The sequence below is a fragment of the Homarus americanus genome, unplaced genomic scaffold (genome assembly GCF_018991925.1).
Source record: "Homarus americanus isolate GMGI-L3 unplaced genomic scaffold, GMGI_Hamer_2.0 scaffold38488, whole genome shotgun sequence".
Taxonomy (NCBI): Eukaryota; Metazoa; Arthropoda; class Malacostraca; order Decapoda; family Nephropidae; genus Homarus; species Homarus americanus.
This window is the reverse complement of record NW_024725463.1, coordinates 35,216-57,726: the sequence shown is the minus strand read 5'-3', so window position 1 is coordinate 57,726 and position 22,511 is coordinate 35,216. Positions and strand designations below refer to the sequence as shown.

Here is a 22,511-nt window from a genome sequence, read left to right as displayed (position 1 = left end):
CTTCTTTAGACTTGTTAAACTCTGTCTTACACTGATAAATAGACATTTATCTTCCACGTTCTACTGTCGAGAATACGATGTTCATGGACTGCTGACTTATTCTTCCTCCTTATAAACTCTAGAGACTCAGAGAGAAAGTAATACCAAGCATGGATCTCCCGGTCAAGTTTTGATCGATACGAAACAGACGGAGGGAGACGAATGCTCTTGTGTTTCTGTGGATAATCATACCACAATATTCATATATTTAAGCCGTGTATCCTTTAGTTGTGCATCTCCCAAGCGGCATGAACTTCTTCACCTGTTGTGAACCACCTGCTCACCTGTTCTCCTCCACACTCGGGTTGTGGTCTCTTACTGTACGCCCTCATCACTAAATATATCATATTGTCAATAACCAATTGTTAATATTATCTAAATACCACCAGGGAAAGATGTTGAATGTGGCAGTAACTTTGTGAGGTGATGGGGTGGATGGGGCGACACACACATGTGCTCACACGTGTGCACACCCACGCACACACGTGCACACATGCAGACACACATTTATACACATGCACACGCGTACACACGCACACATGCAAACACACGCACACACATGCAAGCACACGCACATACAAACACACATACACACATGCAAATACACACATGCAAACACACCACACGCAACCGTGCACACATCCACACCCGCCCTAGCAACAACACCTCCAAATAGTTGCCACAGTTCGCCACACACACACACACACACACACACACACACACGCTATATGTCTAGTTTTAGTCGTAGCTTACGAAAAAATAACAATATCTTACTAGATGTCTATTCACTGGTAACTTAGTTTCTTTCCACGAGACACACACGGAGTCGTGGCTACTTGCAAAGCATCAGAAATACTTTAAATATGTGAATACAGGAAATGGCTGAAAGCAGTTTAACTTCATTCAATTCTCTGTATACAGTAAACTCTCCTTTACAGCTGTGTATGAGATAATGTTACAGAATCTTGAATAGAATGTGCGTATCATGGAAAGGATTATTGATGGAAGAGAGCGTTAACGAGAGAAAAATCTGCAGTAAGACTTGTTGTCATGAGATTTACTCTGAATTTTTCTCTGCCTTCATTAAAACAATCGTTTATGACTGGCAAGAGAGAGTGAGAGATCATGACATTGGTGCATGAAACACTCGGCGTCATGCAACTTAGGTCTCCGGTTCAGCACTTGGTAGAGGAGAGGGGGTGGGGCGCTTCTGTTGCTTGCCGCTGTCTGCTCCACCTGCTTGGTTGCTTGCCTGCCAGTCTGGGACACGAGGCATCGTATTTGGCAACAGGCGGGCTCAGTGTTCGGTGTGCCGCGGGGGGAAAGGGTTGTGTCACCAGCTGTACACCTGCCTTTGTCTACTCTATGCAGTGTGGAGTTTCTGTCCAACACTAAAACAACGACTCGTGTCATATCACATAAACACCTGTTAATGTATATGCAAGATGTTAGCTGTTATTGTCGCATTGCTTTGTGAACTTTAATACTGTATTCCTCATGAGTTGTGTCTACTCATCGGTTAGCGACATGAACACTGCTGACGTCGGTAAACAATTAGTCACGGTGTTTTATTATTGAAAAATACTTATACTGTGGTGTCACTGTTGTGCATAACGCTGACGGAGTCGATATGTGATGTTAATAGCGTGGTCAGTTCACCGTTTTTGCTAACACAGGCAACACTCAAGCAGGATAGACGCCTGCCCGTCACATGTTCACCACCAACACAGTGTCAACATAACTTACTCGTGAAGGTGTATTGTGGAGCGACACATACTTAATGTTCATATAGACACAATAAAGACCTTACATTCAGGTAAACCTTTGGAGGTCACACGGTGGCCTTATTACTTCCAACGTATCGTCTACAACGAAACTTAAATTATGAAGGAAAAATAGTGTGGAAATCAAGGCTCGTATAATTCTCGTGATCATTTGTGTAAAGGGAGTGAGGAGGAGAGACCTGGTAGAGGCACCACCACAGCTGACCATACCTCTGACAGAAGCACCGCAGAACGGACGGTTATCTATGCACCACCATCATAACAAGTGTGAGCTCTTTCAAGAACACAAGTGACCAACACTAGCGCAAGTTGTGTACATTCTGGAGCCAGTACATGCCTAGTACTTACCAACAGTGTGTGTGTAACAGAAACGTGACCGACCACCCAAACGACTAACAGACCAATCAGTGGCGAAAAAAAAGAAGTGTACTCACAGAGGTCTAGTGGCCTACCCTGCTATCAGAGCTCCTCTTACCCCCACAACGAATCTCTCAAGAACCATAGAATGATGACGGAACACTTTAAAGCTTGCAGCAATGATTGTCTGTTTGCGACGACCAGCATTGAATGTCGTCAAAAATCGTACAGTCGGGAGTGTCACCGTAGTATGGTGATGTGTGGCCTGCAGGGTGTGGTACCTCTGCTGGTGCTGACGGTGGTGATGGTGCCAGGCTCAGTAGCTACCGTCATCCAGCCTCAAGACTCCAGCCATCACAGTAAGTTGTGTAGTTAACTATGGTGAAACTCACTCACTCACTCACCCACTTTGCTTGTAATGTAAGATATTGACTCCTTCTCATTTAACTTCCATTATTTGTCTTGTAAATTTAGATCCAGTGACGCATTTAACCCATTTTCCTCTTCCTATTATTATTATAAACACACACACACACACACACACACACACACACACACACACATATACACACACACACATACATAAGAGCCCGCACTGATAGATATAAGAATAGCACCATCCCATCTATTGTTAAAATAATAAGCAGCTCCTGATTTATGTACTGTACAGCCCTGTAAATGTATTGAACGTATATATATTATGTCTACATCACATGTAAGTTTGTATATTTTCAGCCACCGGCTGCAACTCTATTAATAAACCGTTTATTATTATTATTATTTTTATTATTATTATTATTGTTTACACACACACCTCACAGTTTATGTACCGAGAGTAAATGTTCTTCAAAACTATTACACAAAAAATTTTCCATTCCAGTTTGTGAGACGATAGAGATCACTGGGAACGCGAGTGAGTTAGAGCAGTACCAGAAGTGTAGCGTCATTGAGGGCCATCTACGACTGCAGCTTATCGATGATCGTAATCTTACCTGGCCTCACCTTGGCCTACCTAACCTAACACAGGTAAGAATACACGCACTTGGTCTCGGTGACGGGTCAGACCATACGCCAATTAAAAGAGTTAGTCCAGGTGAGTACAGGTAAGACACAGAAGGTCATTAAACACCTGGATGATGTCTGTAGTGGTAGTTATCATCAGCATTCCACTCTTATCACGGGATCTTAAACACTATATGATACACGTCGCCTTATCTCAAGTGTATCCTCTGTGTAACTGATGGGACAGTTGTGTTAGGGAGGGAAATGCGGGATGGTAACTGGTCAACTAGTTCTCTGTCCTAATGAGGTCCAACAGTGATAGTTATTTTAGTTTTAGTTGGGTTGGGTTAACTTGGGTTTGATGAGGTTAAGTTAGGTTAGGTTAGATTAGGTTGGGTTGGGTTAGATTAGGTTAGGTTGGGGCCTACCTAAACTGCCCTCAGAGGTCTTGACATAACACAGTTCTCAGCCCAACAACAACTACACCAGCCACAGCATCAAGTGTCACGAACTTTTGCTACTGAAATGCAGCCGACTGAGTCATTGATTTACCAACAATTGTAGTGTGTTAGTGTAGTGTAGTGAGTCAGGTGTAGTGTAGCGAGTCAGGTGTAGTATGTTAGTGTAGTGTAGCGAGTCAGGTGTAGTGTAGCGAGTCAGGTGTAGTATGTTAGTGTAGTGTAGCGAGTCAGGTGTAGTGTGTCAGTGTAGTGTAGCGAGTTTGGTGTAGTGTGTTAGTGTAGCGAGCCAGCCAGTAGTATAGTATTAGGTGGTGGTAAAGGGGTGTGACCCAGAGAACCCCACGCTGGTACAAGTCTCAGTCAGTCAGTTATACATAGAATAATCCACCACTAGTCGTAACACTGGTGGTGCATGCCGGCGGTCAAGGTCAGCCAGGGAACAGAGGGGCGGGGAACGGGGTGGACACGGAGCAGGAAAGGGGGACAGGGAACGGAGGACAGGGGGCAAAGAAACGGTGGTACAGGGAACAGGGGGTCAGGGAACAGGGACGTGACAGGGAACAGGGGAGGCGGCAGGGAACGGGGATATTCTATAAAGTATCATTCGTTACTGACTAATCAATGAAGTTGTCCGTGAATTAGGTATCGTCATGTTTCTTCTGCCCTAACAACATCACTTTAAGACTCAATCTGTCTGATCAGAATATTTAAGAAAGAAAAAGATGGATAGCGATTTTTTCCCCAGCGACAAAATGCGCCTTGGCAAACTGCTAGGGTACGCTGTTATTCTTTCAGAGTCGTCAGCTGCCAAGTTTATTATGCACCAACACACGTCTTGGTATTTTGCAGCAAAACAATTCTATTTCTTTTTAGATTCGATTATATTTTAAAATCACCGAGAGATTATGATGTACAGAATGATAAAATAACAAATGAGTAATGATTGATAACAGACGGACAGTTTGAAGTTGCTCTTATCTGTGCGTATACTTTGGTCTGGTGTTCTGACATCTGTTCCCAACATGCAGTTTAATGGGAGGATAAAAAAAATGCAGTGGTGGTCGTTATTATGAGGTTTGTGTGCTGTAAAGGGTGTGGAGGAAGCCTGCAGGAGTGGTGGTACACCTTGCTGAGCTGATGAAGGGGTCTGATGACGCTATTCACTCTGGCCAATAATATAATCCTATCAGGAAAGAGCGTGTTGCGACCATGAGAGAGGTCTTACTGTGATATCTGATGGTGGTGTGGTCGTGGTGAAGGTGGTAGTGGTGGTGGTGAAGGTGGTGTGGTGGTGGTGGTGAAGGTGGTGTGGTGGTGGTGGTGAAGGTGGTGTGGTGAAGGTGGTGTGGTGGTGGGTGGTGGTGGTGAAGGTGGTGGTGGTGGTGGTGTGGTGGTGTGGTGGTGGTGAAGGTGGTGGTGGTGGTGAAGGTGGTGTGGTGTGGTGGTGGTGGTGTGGTGGTGTGGTGGTGGTGAAGGTGGGTGGTGGTGGTGAAGGTGGTGTGGTGGTGTGTGGTGGTGGTGTGGGTGGTGGTGTGGTGGTGGTGGTGGTGGTGGTGGTGGAAGGTGGTGTGGTGTGGTGGTGGTGAAGGTGGTGGTGGTGGTGGTGGTGGTGGTGGTGAAGGTGGTGGTGGTGGTGAAGGTGGTGGTGGTGGTGAAGGTGGTGTGTGGTGGTGGTGAAGTGGTGTGGTGGTGGTGGTGAAGGTAGTGTGGTGGTGGTGAAGGTGGTGGTGGTGGTGAAGGTGGAAGTGGTGGTGGTGGTGAAGGTGGTGGTGGTGGTGGTGAAGGTGGTGTGGGTGGTGGTGAAGGTGGTGTGGTGGTGGTGGATGGTGGAAGGTGGTGGTGGTGGTGGTGGTGGTGGTGGTGGTGGTGGTGGTGGTGGTGGTGGGGTGGTGTGGTGGTGTGGTGGTGGTGGTGGTGGTGGAGAAGGTGGTGGTGGGTGGTGGTGGTGGTGGAAGGGTGTGGTGGTGGTGGTGTGGTGGTGTGGTGGTGAAGGTGGTGTGTGTGGTGGTGGTGGTGGAAGGTGGTGTGGTGGTGGTGGTGTGTGGTGGTGGTGGTGTGGTGGTGGTGGTGGTGGTGGTGGTGGTGAAGGTGGTGGTGGTGGTGTGGTGGTGGTGGTGGTGTGGTGGTGGTGAAAGTGGTGGTGGTGGTGAAGTGGTGTGGTGTGGTGGTGGTGTGGTGTGGTGGTGGTGGTGAAGGTGGTGTGGTGGTGGTGAAGGTGGTGTGGTGGTGGTGAAGGTAGTGTGGTGGTGGTGAAGGTGGTGTGGTGGTGGTGGTGGTGAAGGTGGTGGTGGTGGTGGTGAAGGTGGTGGTGGTGGTGAAGGTGGTGTGGTGGTGGTGGTGAAGGTGGAGTGGTGGTGGTGGTGGTGTGGTGGTGGTGGTGAAGGTGGTGTGGGGTGGTGGTGGTGGTGGTGGGTGGTGAAGGTGGTGTGGTGGTGGTGGTGGTGAAGGTGGTGTGGTGGTGGTGAAGGTGGTGTGGTGGTGGTGAAGGTGGTGTGGTGGTAGTGGTGGTGATGGTGGAGGTGGTGTGGTGGTGGTGAAGGTGGTGTGGTGGTGGTGAAGGTGGTGTGGTGGTAGTGGTGGTGATGGTGTGTTGCGTCCAGGCGGTGGCACCCGAGATTATAATGTTTATTACACGTGGATGTGGTAAGAGGAGCCAATTTTATTCTCTACTTAAGCATTTAATTGATCCTCACGAACATCAATTAACCGCTAATTATATGTTTATTTTTAAATAGTTGTTTGCGTTAAAATTTTGAATAATATAATGATAAAAAAAAGTAATAATCACTACAATGACAATATAATTACATGAATTTATTTTTGGAAATGGAAAGTAATATTATGAATTTCATTTAACTAAATCTCATTTGATGCTCTGGACTCTTCTGGAGTATAATATTGGACTTAACTGGGGAGAAAATATTCAGCTAAATGTCCTCCCTGGTAACACGCAGCCCTGAGAGATGGCTGATCAAGAAGGTCCCAGTCCAAAGAGGGGGTGGGGTGGGGTGGGGTGTAGAGGGAAGCCTGAGGTAGGTTTAGTATTATGGATGTAGTACAGTAAAAAGTTAAATTCCTTCTATTTTGATAAATAAGATGACAGGTAAACACTCACCTTGTATCTTCCCCTCACAGGTGACAGGCTACGTGTTGCTCTATCGCTTGTCTTACCTAAGGACTCTACGCCACCTACTGCCTCGCCTCGCTGTCATCAGGGGCGATACGCTCTTCCATGGACACGCCCTTGTTATCTTTGGCAACATCTACCTGCAGGAGGTCAGTGTCCAAGTAGTCACAGTGGCGGAAAGTTACTTACCTTTGGGAATTCTGTAGCCGAGTCATATATTATGTACAGGTGTGATAGAGAATCATAATTATATAACGTATACAGTAGGTGTTGAGGGGTCATATCATGTACAGTGAGCGACACGTGTGAGGATGTAATAAGGCTCATGTAAGATATTCTATTTCATGAGAAAGTTAATATGACTCATTTTAATAAATATTGAATTGCGTTTAGAAAGTTTAGTAAGACTTGCGTTAAACATTCAGTAATTACGTAAGAAAGGTTTCGGTTTTTCTTTGATCAAACATTCAGGACGGCGCCACCATCAGGACCGCGGGCGTCAGCTGGTCTTGTTAAAGCTGCACTCTACCTAACACCGTCTCTTTTGCACCACTACTCCCAGGAAGCTCCTCTCTATCTGTCCTGCGCCTCTGTAAAAAGAGTGGAGGTCCTTTTGTTATGGTCCGCTCAACCTCACCCCTCAAAACTCAGCCCCCTTTTAGTTCGTGATCTCACGTGGGTGAATACTGCTCCAATACACTCCTTCCGCTCAGCCCCACTGTGGCTGTCACGTGATTGGTCAATTGCTTCATAATCATGTTGGGTTTTAGCTCTAATGGGAAATAAAATATCAAAAGCAACATGACTGCTGTCTGAAATCGAAAATATTTAAAGACGTTTTACCAGTGTTGACTTACGAATGTGACAGTGAGAAAATACACTTGGGATACACAAAGTCGATAGTTAGAAACACTGAAAGACGAAACAGGAAAGAAACAGATAGGTGAGAGGAAAAATCTAAGCACGAGAGATTATTGCAAAGGTTAACTGAGACGCCGGGAGGTCCTCAACTCGATCCTATGAGATAGATAATGAATATATATCAGAGATGGAAGTAGGATTTTTTCGGAAAGTTCAATAGAGAGAAGAAGCTTTACACAGATGACTGTTAAAGTATATAGGGAAGCCATCACCCAGAGGCAGAGGTACAGGGTGATTGTATTTGGTGAAGTTATTATGAAAATAAACTTCAAGGTCAGGGAACGGAAAGAACTATACCTGTACAGCTTTAGTGTAAAATTTTAAGCGACTGTCCATTACGGTGTATCAGATGTTAAGCCTAACACATTGCCACTAAACCTGGCCCACTGACACGCCACATGATGCCGAGCTCTCAGTGTTGACGAAAATTAAGCAGACAAAATCTCTCTCTCTCTCTCTCTCTCTCATCGACATATCTTTTCCCCTTACAGCTAGGACTGGCGAATTTGACCCACATCCTGCAAGGTTCTGTGCGCCTGGCGAAGAACTGGAGCCTCTGTCCCGGAATGGACAATGCCTGGCGAAGTCTCACCACCGATTACCACGACAATGTCATAGAGGTAACATTACACACACAATGAAACTTAAAATAGTCCCTTAATTAACATCTTCGGATATATAATAGGGTGAAGGTTCTTTCTCAAAACATCTTGTCTTATTTAATCTCGTATGGGCCTCGTTTTAGCAAGGGTTAATTATTATGATCTTAAAGCTGTTACAAATTAAGTTCTTCAGCGAGAAATTATTTGCTGAATTTCGGGTCTGTAGTCACGTGTAACTGTGTGTTGTTCCTCTCTGGGCAGGACAACTACGGAATGTGTATCTATAACCCCTGTGAGGAGCGAGGCAACTGTGTCACCAAACTCACACACCTCCACACACGCTGTACCGCGTACGGTACCTGCCACCAAGGTATGTTACTCACTCTCTCACACACTCGCACACACACTCACTCACTCATACACACACTCAATAGCACACACACACTCGCACACACTCACTCACTCATTGTTTGGGAAGTTATCTTATGACCATTGTAATAATATTTGTAGGGCCAAGTATATACTGTACCATGCGACCTGTGTCTTCCACTCTCAGGTGAGGAGTGCCACGATGAATGTGTGGGAGGCTGCTTGAAGCCCCAAGATGCCTCCGCCTGCGTCGCCTGCAGGAATTACCAGGATGGCTCCACGTGTGTTGCTGCCTGTTCCCCCACTTCCTCCAACCCCGTACACGTGAGTCAATCTCATTAGTGTATATATCCATCCACCCGACTGTTTACCTCTACTCCCGTCATCAGTATACAACAAGATCCAACCAAACAAATCGAACCTAACCGAACCAACGATCCTATTAAACCTCTAACCTAACCATCCAAATCCAACCTAACCAAGCCAGGCTTTTCTAACCTACGAAATGTAATCTAACTTAATGATCTTAAGGTAATTTTGCTAACGTTAGGTCGGTTCGTATTGTGCACTTCATAAATGATTTCTATGTTATTTAATTTCAACATTATTATTATTATTATTATTATTATTATTATTATTATTATTATTATTATTATTATTATTATTATTATTATTATTATTATTATTATTATTATTATTATTAATACACTAAGATCTAACTCATAATCCCTGCGTGGCTCTGGCAGCATATGGGTTATCGGTGCATCAATAGGGAGTCCTGTATCAGTGCTGGTTGGAAGCTGTACACCCTTGAGGACGCCGACGAAAGGCAGTCAAAGAATGTATGTGTGCGATGTCATGGTAAGTCCTGCCCCCCACCCCACCTCCAAATCCTCTGTGATCTAGTGATCGGGCTTCACCCGTAATTGACTCCAACTTATCCATTATAATTGTGGCACAGTTCTTATTAGGTCTCAGCATAACCAAACCATAAGGATTAGAGGCCAATCCTCATTGGTATGTAGGTAATTTGATCTAAAAATTAGAATTAGACTCGGTGCAAATGGACTACAATTATGATGGCCGCCAGTCTAATGGATATTGTAGGTTAGGTTATGTATGCCACGTTAGTCTACCTTGGTTTAAGTTAGATTAAGTTTTAGATTAGGTTAGCATAGGTTAGGACTAGATTGGTTGGGTTAGGGCTGATTAAGTTATGGTAGGTTTGATTTTTTATGAAATTAGATTACATTAAGTTAGGTTATTGCAGGTCATCTAACCTAAAAAAAAAAAATGCATGGTTCAGTATTTCTGTGCGTTGTGTTGTTCTAACATTGGTCATCTTGGGAACTATCAACAGGTGACTGCACCACTACGTGTAAAGGGGCGACCATCACCAGTAGTGACCCTGGACGGTGGCTACGTGGGTGCCAGCGGGTGGAGGGCAACTTGCAGATCTCTGTGGACGGCGGCTGTGAGTACTGCATCCCAATACTACCTTACTGCTGACATCTCTCAAGTGTTAAATGTTGCTGTCTAACCCAACCTGCTTTGAGGAGAAGGATTTAACCCTTTATTGAAAATAATGGAACCCTTTTGGACGATAATGTAACCCTTTGAGGATGATATTTAACCCTTTCTGGACGTTGGTTTAACTTTTGACGACAATGGTTTAATCCTTTCATCCTTGAAGTGTGTGAAGAGGGAAGGGGGAGTTACAGGTGCCCCAGTTAAGCTACTGGGTGTTTATCATTCACATGTCCTCCTTCACCAGGGAACTTGATGGAGCAGCTGGAGGAGAACCTTGGAGAGCTGCGGGTGGTGACGGGATACATCCGCGTCTATGGCTCCAACACGCTCTTCTCCCTCAACTTCCTCAGGAACTTGGAGTTAATAGGTGGCGAGGACCGGGTACATGACAAGTGTGTATCATACTGTCGCTAGTATTGTTAAAGATGTAGTCATCCACCAAAGTCCTGTCGCCTCTCCTGCTGCTTCACGAAACTCTAGATTCAGATTTGCGAACCTGAAGCAGTAGACATTGATGCATTATTCTGTCCATAAATGTTTTGGAATCATAAGTCTGAATCTCGGGGTCGATGGAGCAGAAGGAGAGGCGACAGGACTTTAGTGGGTAACTGTACACTATGGCATCAGTACACTACCACCAGCATTGTACAGTAATTCCCTCACTTTAAGTACCAAGGCTGTAGTACTTGTAACATTACACTGTAACATTACACTGTAACATTTCTATTGTAACATTAACACTATAACACTTATATTGTAACATTTATAGCTAGGCATCTTTATTGTAACATTAATACCAAAACATTTGTATTGTAACGCTAACACGGTAACGATTACATATTGGCATTTCCAACTTAATGTTGGTATTGTTCCATTTACACTGTAGAATCTGTATATAGGCACACCTGTGTAAGGTACCTGTGTTATAAAACATATGAAGGGGTGCATGTGTTGTAGAATGTGTATGAGTAGTTTTACCTGTCGTTTAGTACCTGTGTAGGAATACCTTTGCCCTAATACCCGTGCTTATGTGTGTCACTCAGGTACGCGCTGTACATTCTGGAGAACGAGAACCTACAGGAGCTGTGGGACATGTCACAGAATAACCACTCCCTCGTGATCGCCCAGGGGACACTCTTCTCCCGTTACAACCCGCTTCTCTGCCCCAAACTCGTCCACCAACTGGCCAACCTCACCGGTGTGACTCTCCTCTCTCCTGATGATGTCTCCAATGACTCGAATGAGGACGTCGCACCATGTTTGTATTAATTTTTCCAACATATTTCATCCGATGTTTCATATTCTTCCAGACTCGTGGGGTCCCGATACTTATTGGATTAGTTGTGTGAAACTCAGCCTTAACATAAAAAATTCAAATGAGCAGAAAATTTAATGACACCTGAACTCTGTGTTTGTATTTGATGAAGCGGTATAATTCACAGATAATATGTTCTTAACTTTCATTCACAGTTAAAGTTGGTAAAATTTTTTGTGACCGCTGTAGTGTTCATTTTGACAGGTTATGGCACTGACCTGTCTATTGAGATTCAAATTGGAGTGAAATTGGGTACCATCAGTGTGTCGTGGACCCATAACACAGTCTTCGATCACCGTTATGTCATCGGCTACTACGTTTACTACAGGGAGACCGACGCCAATGTCACGTACTACCAGGGCCGCGATGCCTGTAATGATAAACTGTGAGTAACTATATTGTTGTACGTGTGATGCATATACTGGGGTGTAGAATATTGCCATTATTTGTATCACTTAAAAACTGTCAATAAGTTTGCCTTATGATTGAGAAGACTACACTGCTCCTTCACCAAGACACACTACACTGCCCTACAAATGAACACACTACACTGCCTTACACATGAACACACACTACACTTCTCTACACCTGGGCAAACCATACTCTCTGTCGCCCAGTCTTACTACGTAACCAACGAAAGGCTAAATCGTGTGTGTGGTGCAGGTTATGGGAGCGATACTTCCTTAACTTTGAGAAGAAGAGGAGTAACGTGATGCTGAGGGGCCTCAGACCCTTTACCCGCTACGCCCTTTACGTCTCCGTACACAACATCGATACAGAGAAAACCGCCACCCGCTCTGCTATCCACTACATCACCACTCCTCCTACCGGTGAGTGCCACTTTTGTCTCCAAGGGTTACCTCATACTAGTACCACATGGGAATATTATTTCTTGTCCTAAGGTCACCTAACCTTGCCACCAGTTATAAGTTTTCACACCAGTGCCAGCATTGAGGATCACTTCTTATTACTGGTTCACTATCATCTGGGCTACCACTCTTACCGTCTCTCACTAGTGCCCCCTGTAAGTTTATTCTGAATGTTAATTATCTCCCTGACTCTCCAGGATCATTTACAATCTTTTTGGTGTTTAGATTATCCTATCTATCTCATACAAATAATGGGAGAAAAGTCAAGATGATGAACTAAGAAAAGGACAGATTATCCATGGGTTCGTAGCATCTGCTCTCATAAATGTTTCAACGTTATATCCTCTCAGACCTAGGGAAGGAAAACTACTATTGTTAGTCCTGCACCCACTCCCCTCTCCGACAGACCCGTCCCCAGTGACTAAGCTGAAGGTGCAGGAGAAAGGAGCCTCATACCTGGTGCTCACCTGGCTAGAGCCGTCCACACCCAACGGCCGGGTCGCACTTTACGAAGTCCTGTACCAGGTGGTGCGTTACCCTGCCTCCACCTCCTCTGATTATAACCGCAGTTATGTGTGTAGTGATGACTACGAGCCTCGTAAGTACAGTATTATATCATGTACTCCAGAAGCTTTTTCTTATATTTTCTTCTTAACAGATCTTCACCCATTCTTACATCCCTTTAGTCAGTACCAAAGAGAGTGGATTATTGGATTTTTTTCTCTGTGATCATATGTGACATCTTTGTATATTATATTTGTCATGTTTATGTTACAGGACCAAGTTTTCCACACGTCCAAATCCAATGATATTTTCTGTATTATTATTACTTGATTCCAGCTGGGGGAATTGGCAAGTTGAGTGGGAGGAAAGAAGCAACAACAACGGTGGCACCTGATGCCAACAGGACAGAGGAGCAGGAAGGAGGAGAGGACGCTCCTAAGTGCTGCCCTTGTCCTGTCTCGCACTCAGTAGTTACCAAGGAGGACAGACAATATGACATAGAATTCTATGACTATATGTCAAGCTTAATATATATAAAACTGTGAGATCAGAGTTTCTTATTATTATTATTATTATTATTATTATTATTATACTGCTATATATTTGTAGTGTCCTCAAATACAGTTTATTTCATTAAATGATTTATTTTTACAGGGACGATGAAGATGAAGAAAGGTCATCCAGTACTACTATGTTGGCCTGGTCCGGTGCTTCAGCCTCCCACCTGCAGCGTGAAGAAGTCGTCCCTCCTGCATCAGCCAACACTAATACGTAACTCACACTTCTCCTCCGTTTGTCATGTAGTAATGCAGGTTAAGTATGAAAACTCTACCAAACTCCAGAACCATATAATAATATTCATCCTAATCTAACCAAAACAATGTGAAGTAAATGCCATAAAATGTCAGAAATTAGGATTTGGTTACTTCTATATACTACTTCATTTCCCATGTGGGGAAAGGAAAATTTATCCAGAATACTGTTGATAACCTTAGTTGTAATTATTCATATTTATGTACTTTTTCTGGCTAGATAGAGGGTTTTAATATCTGTTTTTTCCAGGGGTTCTGAGGACCGGGTGAAGAGGCAGGCTAGTGTGTCCTGGTCGAAAATTGGTCATACATATGTAGGACCCCATCTCAGCTCTACTAATGGTACAGGTAAGACTCCCCAACACCACTTCCTGTACCTGAGTTATGTAGTAATACAGTACAGGTACACCTTCTGTACAACCAGTCTAAAAAGTATCGAGACCCCAGTCTGGTGGAATAAGTGATATCTCCATTAGCCGGAACAATTGGCGCAGAACACTTCCGGGAATGAGAGATTTCTGGGTAACGAGATGACTCTCTCAAAGTCGGAAAAAAATCCCTCATCCCCGGAATTTTCCGGGTAACGAAAAAATGGTCTCAGAAGTTCCAGAAATTGCCCATTACTGTACATCATCTCTCGGACCCGGAAAAATATCCCTCATCCCCCAAAATTTTCTAGAATTTTCCGCGTATCAGGAAAATTTTCTCAGAATTTTACGGAAAATGTGCCCCTCGGAAAATCGTTCCCAAATCCGGAATTTTCCTTAAAATTCCTGCTTTGGGAACGATTTTCTGATTAAATTTCAATTCCGGATCAGAGAGTTCCGGGTTTGAGGGATTCCAGCTAACGGAGATATTACTTTCTTATTCTTTTTGATGCCTGGAGTCTCGATACTTCTTGGGTTGGCTGTAGCTGAGCTATGTAGTAATACTGATCTTGAACATCAACAAACATTTCCTCTACAAAACACAAGTAGTCTCACTGACGTTAGCTTTAACAACACTTCTCGTTACAACTTGGAGTCTGATATCATTTGGTATATGACACCACAAATGTTTAAGGCACTACTGAGCCTTAAGAACACCTTTTTGCAAGTCACGTCTCTATGCTTATATAAAATAATGATCTGGATTGTACTGTGAGGAAAGATTCTATATCTCAACTACAGGTATGTGATTATATTCATCCTTTTGGTTTAGATTTAACTTGTTCAGGATCATATTAGGATATATAAGGAATTGGATTAATTTAATCTAAAAGCTGTTCATCGTGGCTTTTATCATTAATATATTTTGGTTCCTGTGGCAGAAAGTATCACTAAGTGGACCTCCACCAACACCACCACCATCAACATCACGGGTCTACACCACTTCACCAACTACAGGGTCAGTTATATGTATTTATATTTTATGTAATGAATTAAATATTGTACTCGGGTTAAATCATCGAACTCAGGGGTAAATATATCTTACTTAATTGGTAGATTCATAATAATTAGGAGAAAGGGATTATACTGAAGGGGTTAATATGTACTCACAGGTGTGGGTGCGGGCGTGCCACACACCAGTCAATAGGGAAGCGTTGTGTAGCATCTGGACGAATTTGGAATCTGCCACACTGTTTCAGGGTAAGTTAAGTCCCACTGTTTCCTAGGCCTGGAACTGGACCTAGAACCCAGCCAAACATAATTTAATCTAGCTTTTCCTATAACCTAACCTTCCAATATTAATAACCTAACCTAACCATGCTAAATTTATTTCAGAGTCAAGGAATAAGATTCTTATCTTTTCGGCCAATGAGGAAGAGCCAAGCGAGGTCACTTCAGGTGAGCAAGAGAACCAACTGAGAGAGAAACATGGCCAGAATTTTTCAGACTACAGCATCGTCTCAGAGAACAGTAGCGAGACTAACACCAGTGACTACTCCATCTTCTTTAGTATTACCTCTGCCATTACTGCCTCCTCCTCCTTCTCCACAATTAGTAGCCCCTTAACCCCCTCTTCCTCCACCTCCACCTCCACCAGTAGACCCCCCACCCGCTCATCTTCCATCAGTACCATCTCCACCCTCTCCACCTCCATCCCCTCTCTCTCCATTAGTAGCACCACCACTACCACTGGCAGTAATATCCTCCTCAGATGGGAACCTCCGGAGAACCCCAATGGCCCACCTCTTGCTTACCTCATCCAGTACTCACACAAAGAAGCTCCTCAGGTCAGTATTTATGTCTTGGATTTGAGTTTTCTTTTTTTAGGAATATATTGATGACGACCATTTCTACCCCACTTCTGCATCAGATGGGTTCCAGCCCTAGTTCTTCCGAATCAAAACTTAGCTTTAAAATAGGGTTTCCAGTAATTCTAGGGCTGATTAGGATTGGACCGTCTTAAGTTAGATTAAATTAGGTAAGGTTAGGGTCTATCAGGAGTTGTGCCCATTAAACATGCTAATGTCCTCTCCCGAAAGGGCAAGAGCAAACTGATGGAGTGTTTGATGGAGGAGCAGGCACGGAGGGAAGGATATACCTATCGTCTGAAGGGGCTTCAACCTGGCACTTATGTCTTCAGTATTAAACTCCGCTCCCTTGGTGGCGATGGTCATTACACCACCAGAACCATACAGGTCAGACTTCTTGATTATTCTTGTTTGCCTTCACTTGATGTTTAACGATCTATTACCTGTGCAGGTTCAGTGTTTACCCTGGATAATTTTAACTCTTGTCAACAGATCTCAGAATTCTTCTGGTATTGGCCCTTCTTGGTGGCCTTACTGACTGTAGGGATGGTGTTGTTCTGCCTTGTGACGATGACGATCTGTTTGTGGGGACGTCGAAAAGCAGCTAATCCCACCACCCCAGAGTTCATGAATCACATCCCCAACTGTGAAGGTATGAAAATTGATCCTGTTTGTAGAATTTATAGGATGACAAACTAGTCAGTATAATTGACTCACACCCTCGTGATGAAGGCTGTATCAGAAGAACATAAAATGGGTAAATCTGAAAATTGGCAAAATGAAACTTGTTAATACAATTTGTATTTAATATTGATCTTCGGGTATTAGGGAATCCTTGCATTACAACACACAGTAATAAACTAGCGTGTTCACGGGCCGTTGTTGTGCAAAGATGGAAATAGTCCCTTGAAACACTAATAAACGTTGGGGATGATCACGAAAACAGTGATACAGAGGAAGCTGAAGTGGATTGAAGCGAATACTCTAACTCTCTCTTTCTCTTTTTTGGGGTTTCTCTTTTTCTCTTTCTCTCTCTCACACACTAAATACTATACAAACTTATCTGCTTATCAGAGCCGCTGTTGGGTGACACACTGCAACACATAAAGGAGGAATATGTCATTCAGCGTGATGCTCTAGAGATCAACCTGGAACACCAGCTGGGGAAGGGATGCTTCGGCACGGTCCACAAGGGTGTCCTGTCAGTGACTTCTGGCTCAGATGTCAAAGTGGCTGTCAAGGCTCTCAGTAACCAAGCCACCGGCTGGGATGTTAAAAGGTTTCTGCAAGAGGCGGTTTTCATGCAGTAAGTCACGGGATCTTGACATTATTAATAATCTCGTTTGTTAGGGGTCTCTAAAATCATACCTAATGGATACAAAAATGAATATTCTTTACGAATTTTTCGATATGTATAAAAAAACTAACCGAAGAGAATTTTACATCATATATTTTAAGTCAGTAGGGAAGATAAAGTGGATCTTTGCTACTGCTCTTCACAAGTACTGCCATTACGTCGACTGTACAGTAATGTTTGTTATGACAGGGACATCAACTCCAACTTCGTGGTTCGCCTGGTGGGTGTGGTAGTCAAGTTTTCTCCCATCTATGTGGTAATGGAGCTGATGGAGCGAGGCGACCTCAAGTCCTTTCTTCTCACTGAGGCGGGCGGCACACTTACCGAGATGGTACAAGTAGCATGTGTGTGTGTGCATGTGTGTGTATTTGTGTACACCAAGTATGAACGTAGGTGGGAGTAACCGCCTTATATTTAATACATTAGTGTTTCTGTCCTTATGGTTAGCCTATATTGGGGCAGTATTAGGATAGGGAATTAAGACAAGGACTGAGATGTACATGAATCGTTGGCCCTCTTAATATTGGGAGCTATCAGCATTGTGGACCTATTAGTATTGGATCACTATAACTGAATCCCAATCTTAATGGTTAGGTTAGGTTGGGAGCTATAATGCCTGTGGCCCCTTGAACTACGCACTGAAGTTTCTACCTCCCCCAGAAAATGGTGGAGCTCGCGTTGGAAGCTGCAGACGGGATGGCGTACTTAGCGGACAAGAAGCTGGTGCATCGGGACCTGGCTGCGAGGAACTGTATGCTGGACACTAACCTCACACTTAAGATCGGTGACTTCGGCCTCACCAGGTACCTGAAGACTGACTACTACAAGAAGTGTAAGTTTGTCTTCCGTACACTCACTCACTCATACTCACTCAGTCACTCATACTCACTCACTCACTCACTCACTCATACTCGCTCACTCACTCATTCACTCACTCATTCACTCACTCATTCATACTCGCTCACTCACTCGCTTCCAAATGTTTGATTTCCCCAAATTAACTCACTATTTCACCATCATTCAATTACTCATACACAAGGTAATATAATAGTCCAGTTTGCAATATCCTGTGAAATGAGGTTTGATGCCAGCTATGAGGGCAATGTATGATCTAACCTGTGTGTGTGTGTGTGTGTGTGTTTTTTTATTAGGTTTTTGACGAATGACCTAGTTTAGTCATTCGTCTGGTCCATCTATGTCTTGCCATTACATCTAGTGTGTTAGTGCTTGTTGTCTCGCTTTGTGGCCACAGCTGACAAGGGATTCCTGCCAGTGCGATGGATGGCTCCAGAGTCGCTGCAGAATGGACGCTACTCCTCTCGTTCAGATGTGTGGAGCTACGGAGTCCTGCTGTGGGAGGTAGTCTCCAGGGGCGCCCTACCCTACCAGGTACTGAACTGCTGTGGCTGACTACACTGCTCTCTTGCTCATTTGCGTCCCTCAAAAATATCAGAGTTCGTGTAAATAATGTTTAGAATTGCAGGATCTCTGGAGTAACTTAATGAGTAGAAATTTGATCAGAGATACAGTATGTACTTTATATTATCTATATAAGCGGCATATGACCTAAACTGTTGCGTCACCAGGGATGCAATTGCCACAATCAATTAAAGTATCTATATAAGTTTTTTTTATTACTGGAAAGTTCGATTTGGTGAGCTTTTTGTTGGAAGATTATTTTTTTATTATGTAATGCGCGAAATATACCTTAGAATTATGTAAAATAACAACCGTGGTTGTACCAGTAACTGTGTAAACTAGAATTGAGAAAAAAGTTGAAAACAAGACGAAAATTAGAAGCTTCTGTAATATACAGTACTGTGTTGTATATTAAGTCTCAAATAAGTATTTTATTTGTTATTCAGGGATTCGCTCACGAAGTAGTGAACGTCATGGTTATATCTGGATCACGACTGGAATGTCCTGAGAATGGCCCAGAGATTCTAAAATTCCTCATGCAGCAGTGCTGGAAAGGTCAACCCAAGGAACGACCGGAGTTTATTCAGCTGGTGCGTCTCTTGTTGCCCAGGGCTTCCCCAGACTATCAGGTGAGTACCCAGATATTTTTTTGAGACCAAACCTAACACTGTCTGTTAGTTTAAATAATCTTAGTAAATAATGACCAATATAATAAAAGACATGTATTGAGTGAGACACACACCCGCTGCCCACCAGGCGCGATTCGAGCGGGTGTCATTTTTCCACAGCTCGAGCTGCCGTGACTCTAAGAGCACCGAGAGCAACGACAAAGGTTCCATAGCTAGTGGTTCCCTTGGCCCTAGCCTGGAGGACGCCGAGCACTCCTTCAGTACCTCTCTGGACCACAACCACTATGACTCTCTCCATAACCTCGACGACCATGGCACAGAGGATGACACCGTGGTGGATGATGACATGGTAAGACATAACAGTTTTTCTCGACTCTTTCACACGAGGATCTTCTAAGAGTGTAGCCATTTGAGATAGCAGCCACCAGTCATATTCCCTTTGTTATAATACAACACACTATCCATTTAAGAAATAATGGCCAATCCAGTAACATCTGACGCAAAGAAATGGACCATTAAAATGCTACATGACAGTGGGAGTTTAAGTCATGAAATTTCTTACATTTCCTACGATCGAAATTCAGCATGGCCAGACGTTACCGAAAATTGGAGCTGGGTCACTTGGAAATCACATTCAGGACACCAATCGTGCTCTTTAGCCAATATATTTACACGCTCATAGTTGGTCTCAAAGAAAACGTTATAATGATGGTAATTTATGACAAAATTTCGGGACACTCCACAGACGATCCTGAACGTCTTATAATTGAAGCTTCTATTTCCTCTTCTAATTCTGTAATCTACTTGGCATTGTACATAGTAAGGCAGCTAGTGGCTATTTAATGTTACTCTCAAACTAAAACCTTGTGAATGATGCTTAGTAACCCTGTCAACTCAAACAGAGAAAACTAAGCCCCCTCCCCCCCACACACACATACATACATACATACATACATACATACATACATACATACATACACGCATAAATGTGTATTTTTTTAATTTAGTACACATTGATATGCTTGTTTGTATCGAGTGTGTGTGTTTATCCACAGCTGTGTCTCACGCAAGATGACCCTTACAAGAGGATGTCGTGTGGGCCACTCTCCTGCATCACGACCAGCAACCACTTCTCTTCCCGCTACCCTTCCCACCACACCCCCTGCCTCACTTAACGCGGACGACGACCACCACCACCCTCCCTGCCTCAACACTACAGTAGCTGTCGACGATTCTATCAATTTCGAAGTTTTGAAAACTCGAGAGGTGAGAAAAATTAAGTGTGGCGGGCCTCCACGCTTGGATCCCATGAGGTGATCCCCGACTAAGAAGTGCATCAAACAGCAGCTTTAGGCCAGAATGACAGTCATGCTACTTTCTAATCGGTATTATTATATATACTTCAATATCATATCTGGGAGTTTTGAACATTTGCCAGAATTATTGTAGTACTCCAAGGACTACTGCTTCATGTACCTGTGTGTCATCTAGATCATTTGTGATGCTGGAAATCTTCCAAAGACGTAGATTTAAGGCTTTGCTCATCTCAGATTTGAAACCGTACCTAACCAACCTATCCTAACCAAACCTAACCTATTCTTACTTAACCTTACCTAATATACAGTACACAACCTTACCTTACCTTACCTTACCTTACCTTACCTTACCTTACCTTACCTTACCTTACCTTACCTTACCTTACCTTACCTTACCTTACCTTACCTTACCTTACCTTACCTTACCTTACCTTACTTAACATAATCTAGACCTAACCTAACCCAACTAAATCTAAACTTAACTAACTTGGCCCATCTTAGCTTACCTTAACTTAATATAACTAAAGAACATTAGAAAATCTTTAGATTAGGCTTGGTAGGTTGGATTAGGTTGAGTTAGGTTAGGTGGGAGTTAACTTGGGCTAGGTTAGGTTAGGTGGGAGTTAACTTGGGCTAGGTTAGGTTAGGTTAATGGTTAAATCAGATTTGTTCCCCGATACTACACTCTCGCTAGGCTGTGTCCCACATTTGTACCTGAGGTGTAAGGGTAAATTGGTACCCTGGTGAGCATAAGCTTGTCGTAATCTGTACTCTCCTCATTGCTGCTGTGACTTGTGGCCAGTGCTTGTATTCTCAAAGGATTGTATGTTAAGATATTATCGTAAATGAGAACATGGAGAGGTGGCTAACAGGCTTACTTAAGATATATCAGAAAATTATGTCCAAAATGGCGTCAGAATTACAATAAAACTTTTAGAACACATGTCCACTTTAGTAGATTCGTCCACTTAAGTAGATAGGTCCACTTATGTAGTTATGTTTACTTAAGTAGATAGGTCCACTGAGCATCATTCGGGGTACAAACTTAATATACAAGACTCCTGAAGCGACTGACAGCAGATGTGCATTTTGACTTCTCTTGATGGTCATTATAAGACAATTTATTTTCAATGTTGCAAATATTCACTTGATGTAGATTAAAGCTTTTGTATCATTTTATTGTATCATTATTGTTCACTTGTATCCATGAAAATGAAGATGACTGTCTGAGTGTTACAGTATATGGGAAAACTTTTAGAGTATTTGGAAACATATGGAGTTTAACAATTGTCTTGTCCAAGTGATTGATTGATTGATTGATTGGTTGTTTTTTGGTTGATTGATTGATTGGTTGTTTTTTGATTGATTGATTGATTGGTTGTTTTTTGATTGATTGATTAATTGTATATAGTAAATCTTGCGATGTAATATTTACTTATTTGACTCATATAATATTTAGAATTATACCTAAAAGATTATAAAACTAACCTATATTTTCTGAGGGAGGCCGGGGGCGTGTGGGGGGTACATCCTCCTTAATAAACTTAAAGACTTCAACCTCCGTAAACGGGACATCTGCTTCAAGAACCAACCAAGGTCAGGCGGTAGTAACCATCTCAATTCCTGGACAGAGGTGCCGCCACTTAAGGTTCCCCCAGACTAGGATAGAAGACTTCCTCGATCATAAAACTATTCATCCAAAAAATTGCTGAAATAAATACAAAAATGAATGGAATTATGGGATATACTTGGTTTTCAGTTCGTACATTAGCTCATCATTATAAGTAACCAGCATGATTATACTTGTTTTATGTTTCTCAAATAGTATTTCATCTGTGAATTGTAAATAAGCGAATCTGATT

At 43.1% G+C, this 22,511-nt stretch overlaps 1 protein-coding gene and 1 long non-coding RNA gene across 3 annotated transcripts; both read left to right on the top strand.

Annotated features, from left to right (window-relative positions):
* Nucleotides 1–1,332: 1,332 nt before the first annotated feature.
* On the top strand, nucleotides 1,333–21,021 carry LOC121864876 (insulin receptor-like). Of its 2 annotated transcripts, XM_042364041.1 has the most exons (28): nucleotides 1,333–2,539; nucleotides 3,061–3,206; nucleotides 6,779–6,919; nucleotides 8,183–8,311; nucleotides 8,555–8,663; nucleotides 8,850–8,986; nucleotides 9,409–9,523; nucleotides 10,023–10,136; nucleotides 10,437–10,584; nucleotides 11,236–11,450; nucleotides 11,712–11,892; nucleotides 12,171–12,337; nucleotides 12,783–12,974; nucleotides 13,217–13,421; nucleotides 13,535–13,651; nucleotides 13,943–14,040; nucleotides 15,002–15,078; nucleotides 15,233–15,320; nucleotides 15,456–15,907; nucleotides 16,160–16,315; nucleotides 16,421–16,580; nucleotides 17,003–17,234; nucleotides 17,475–17,616; nucleotides 17,946–18,117; nucleotides 18,538–18,674; nucleotides 19,151–19,333; nucleotides 19,461–19,682; nucleotides 20,389–21,021. In XM_042364041.1, exons 1-28 carry the CDS (start codon nucleotides 2,329–2,331, stop codon nucleotides 20,506–20,508), a joined length of 4,566 nt encoding a protein of 1,521 aa, XP_042219975.1. In that variant the 5' UTR covers nucleotides 1,333–2,328; the 3' UTR covers nucleotides 20,509–21,021. The 2 variants fall into 2 exon arrangements, with proteins under 2 accessions (XP_042219975.1, XP_042219976.1); XM_042364042.1 differs by lacking the exons at nucleotides 1,333–2,539; nucleotides 3,061–3,206; nucleotides 6,779–6,919; nucleotides 8,183–8,311; nucleotides 9,409–9,523 and having other exon boundaries at nucleotides 8,563–8,663.
* Nucleotide 21,022: 1 nt separating this feature from the next.
* Nucleotides 21,023–21,823, top strand: LOC121864877. The gene is made up of 2 exons (XR_006088679.1): nucleotides 21,023–21,224; nucleotides 21,256–21,823. It is a non-coding gene; the product is annotated as an uncharacterized LOC121864877 (long non-coding RNA).
* The last annotated feature ends 688 nt before the right edge of the window (nucleotides 21,824–22,511 follow it).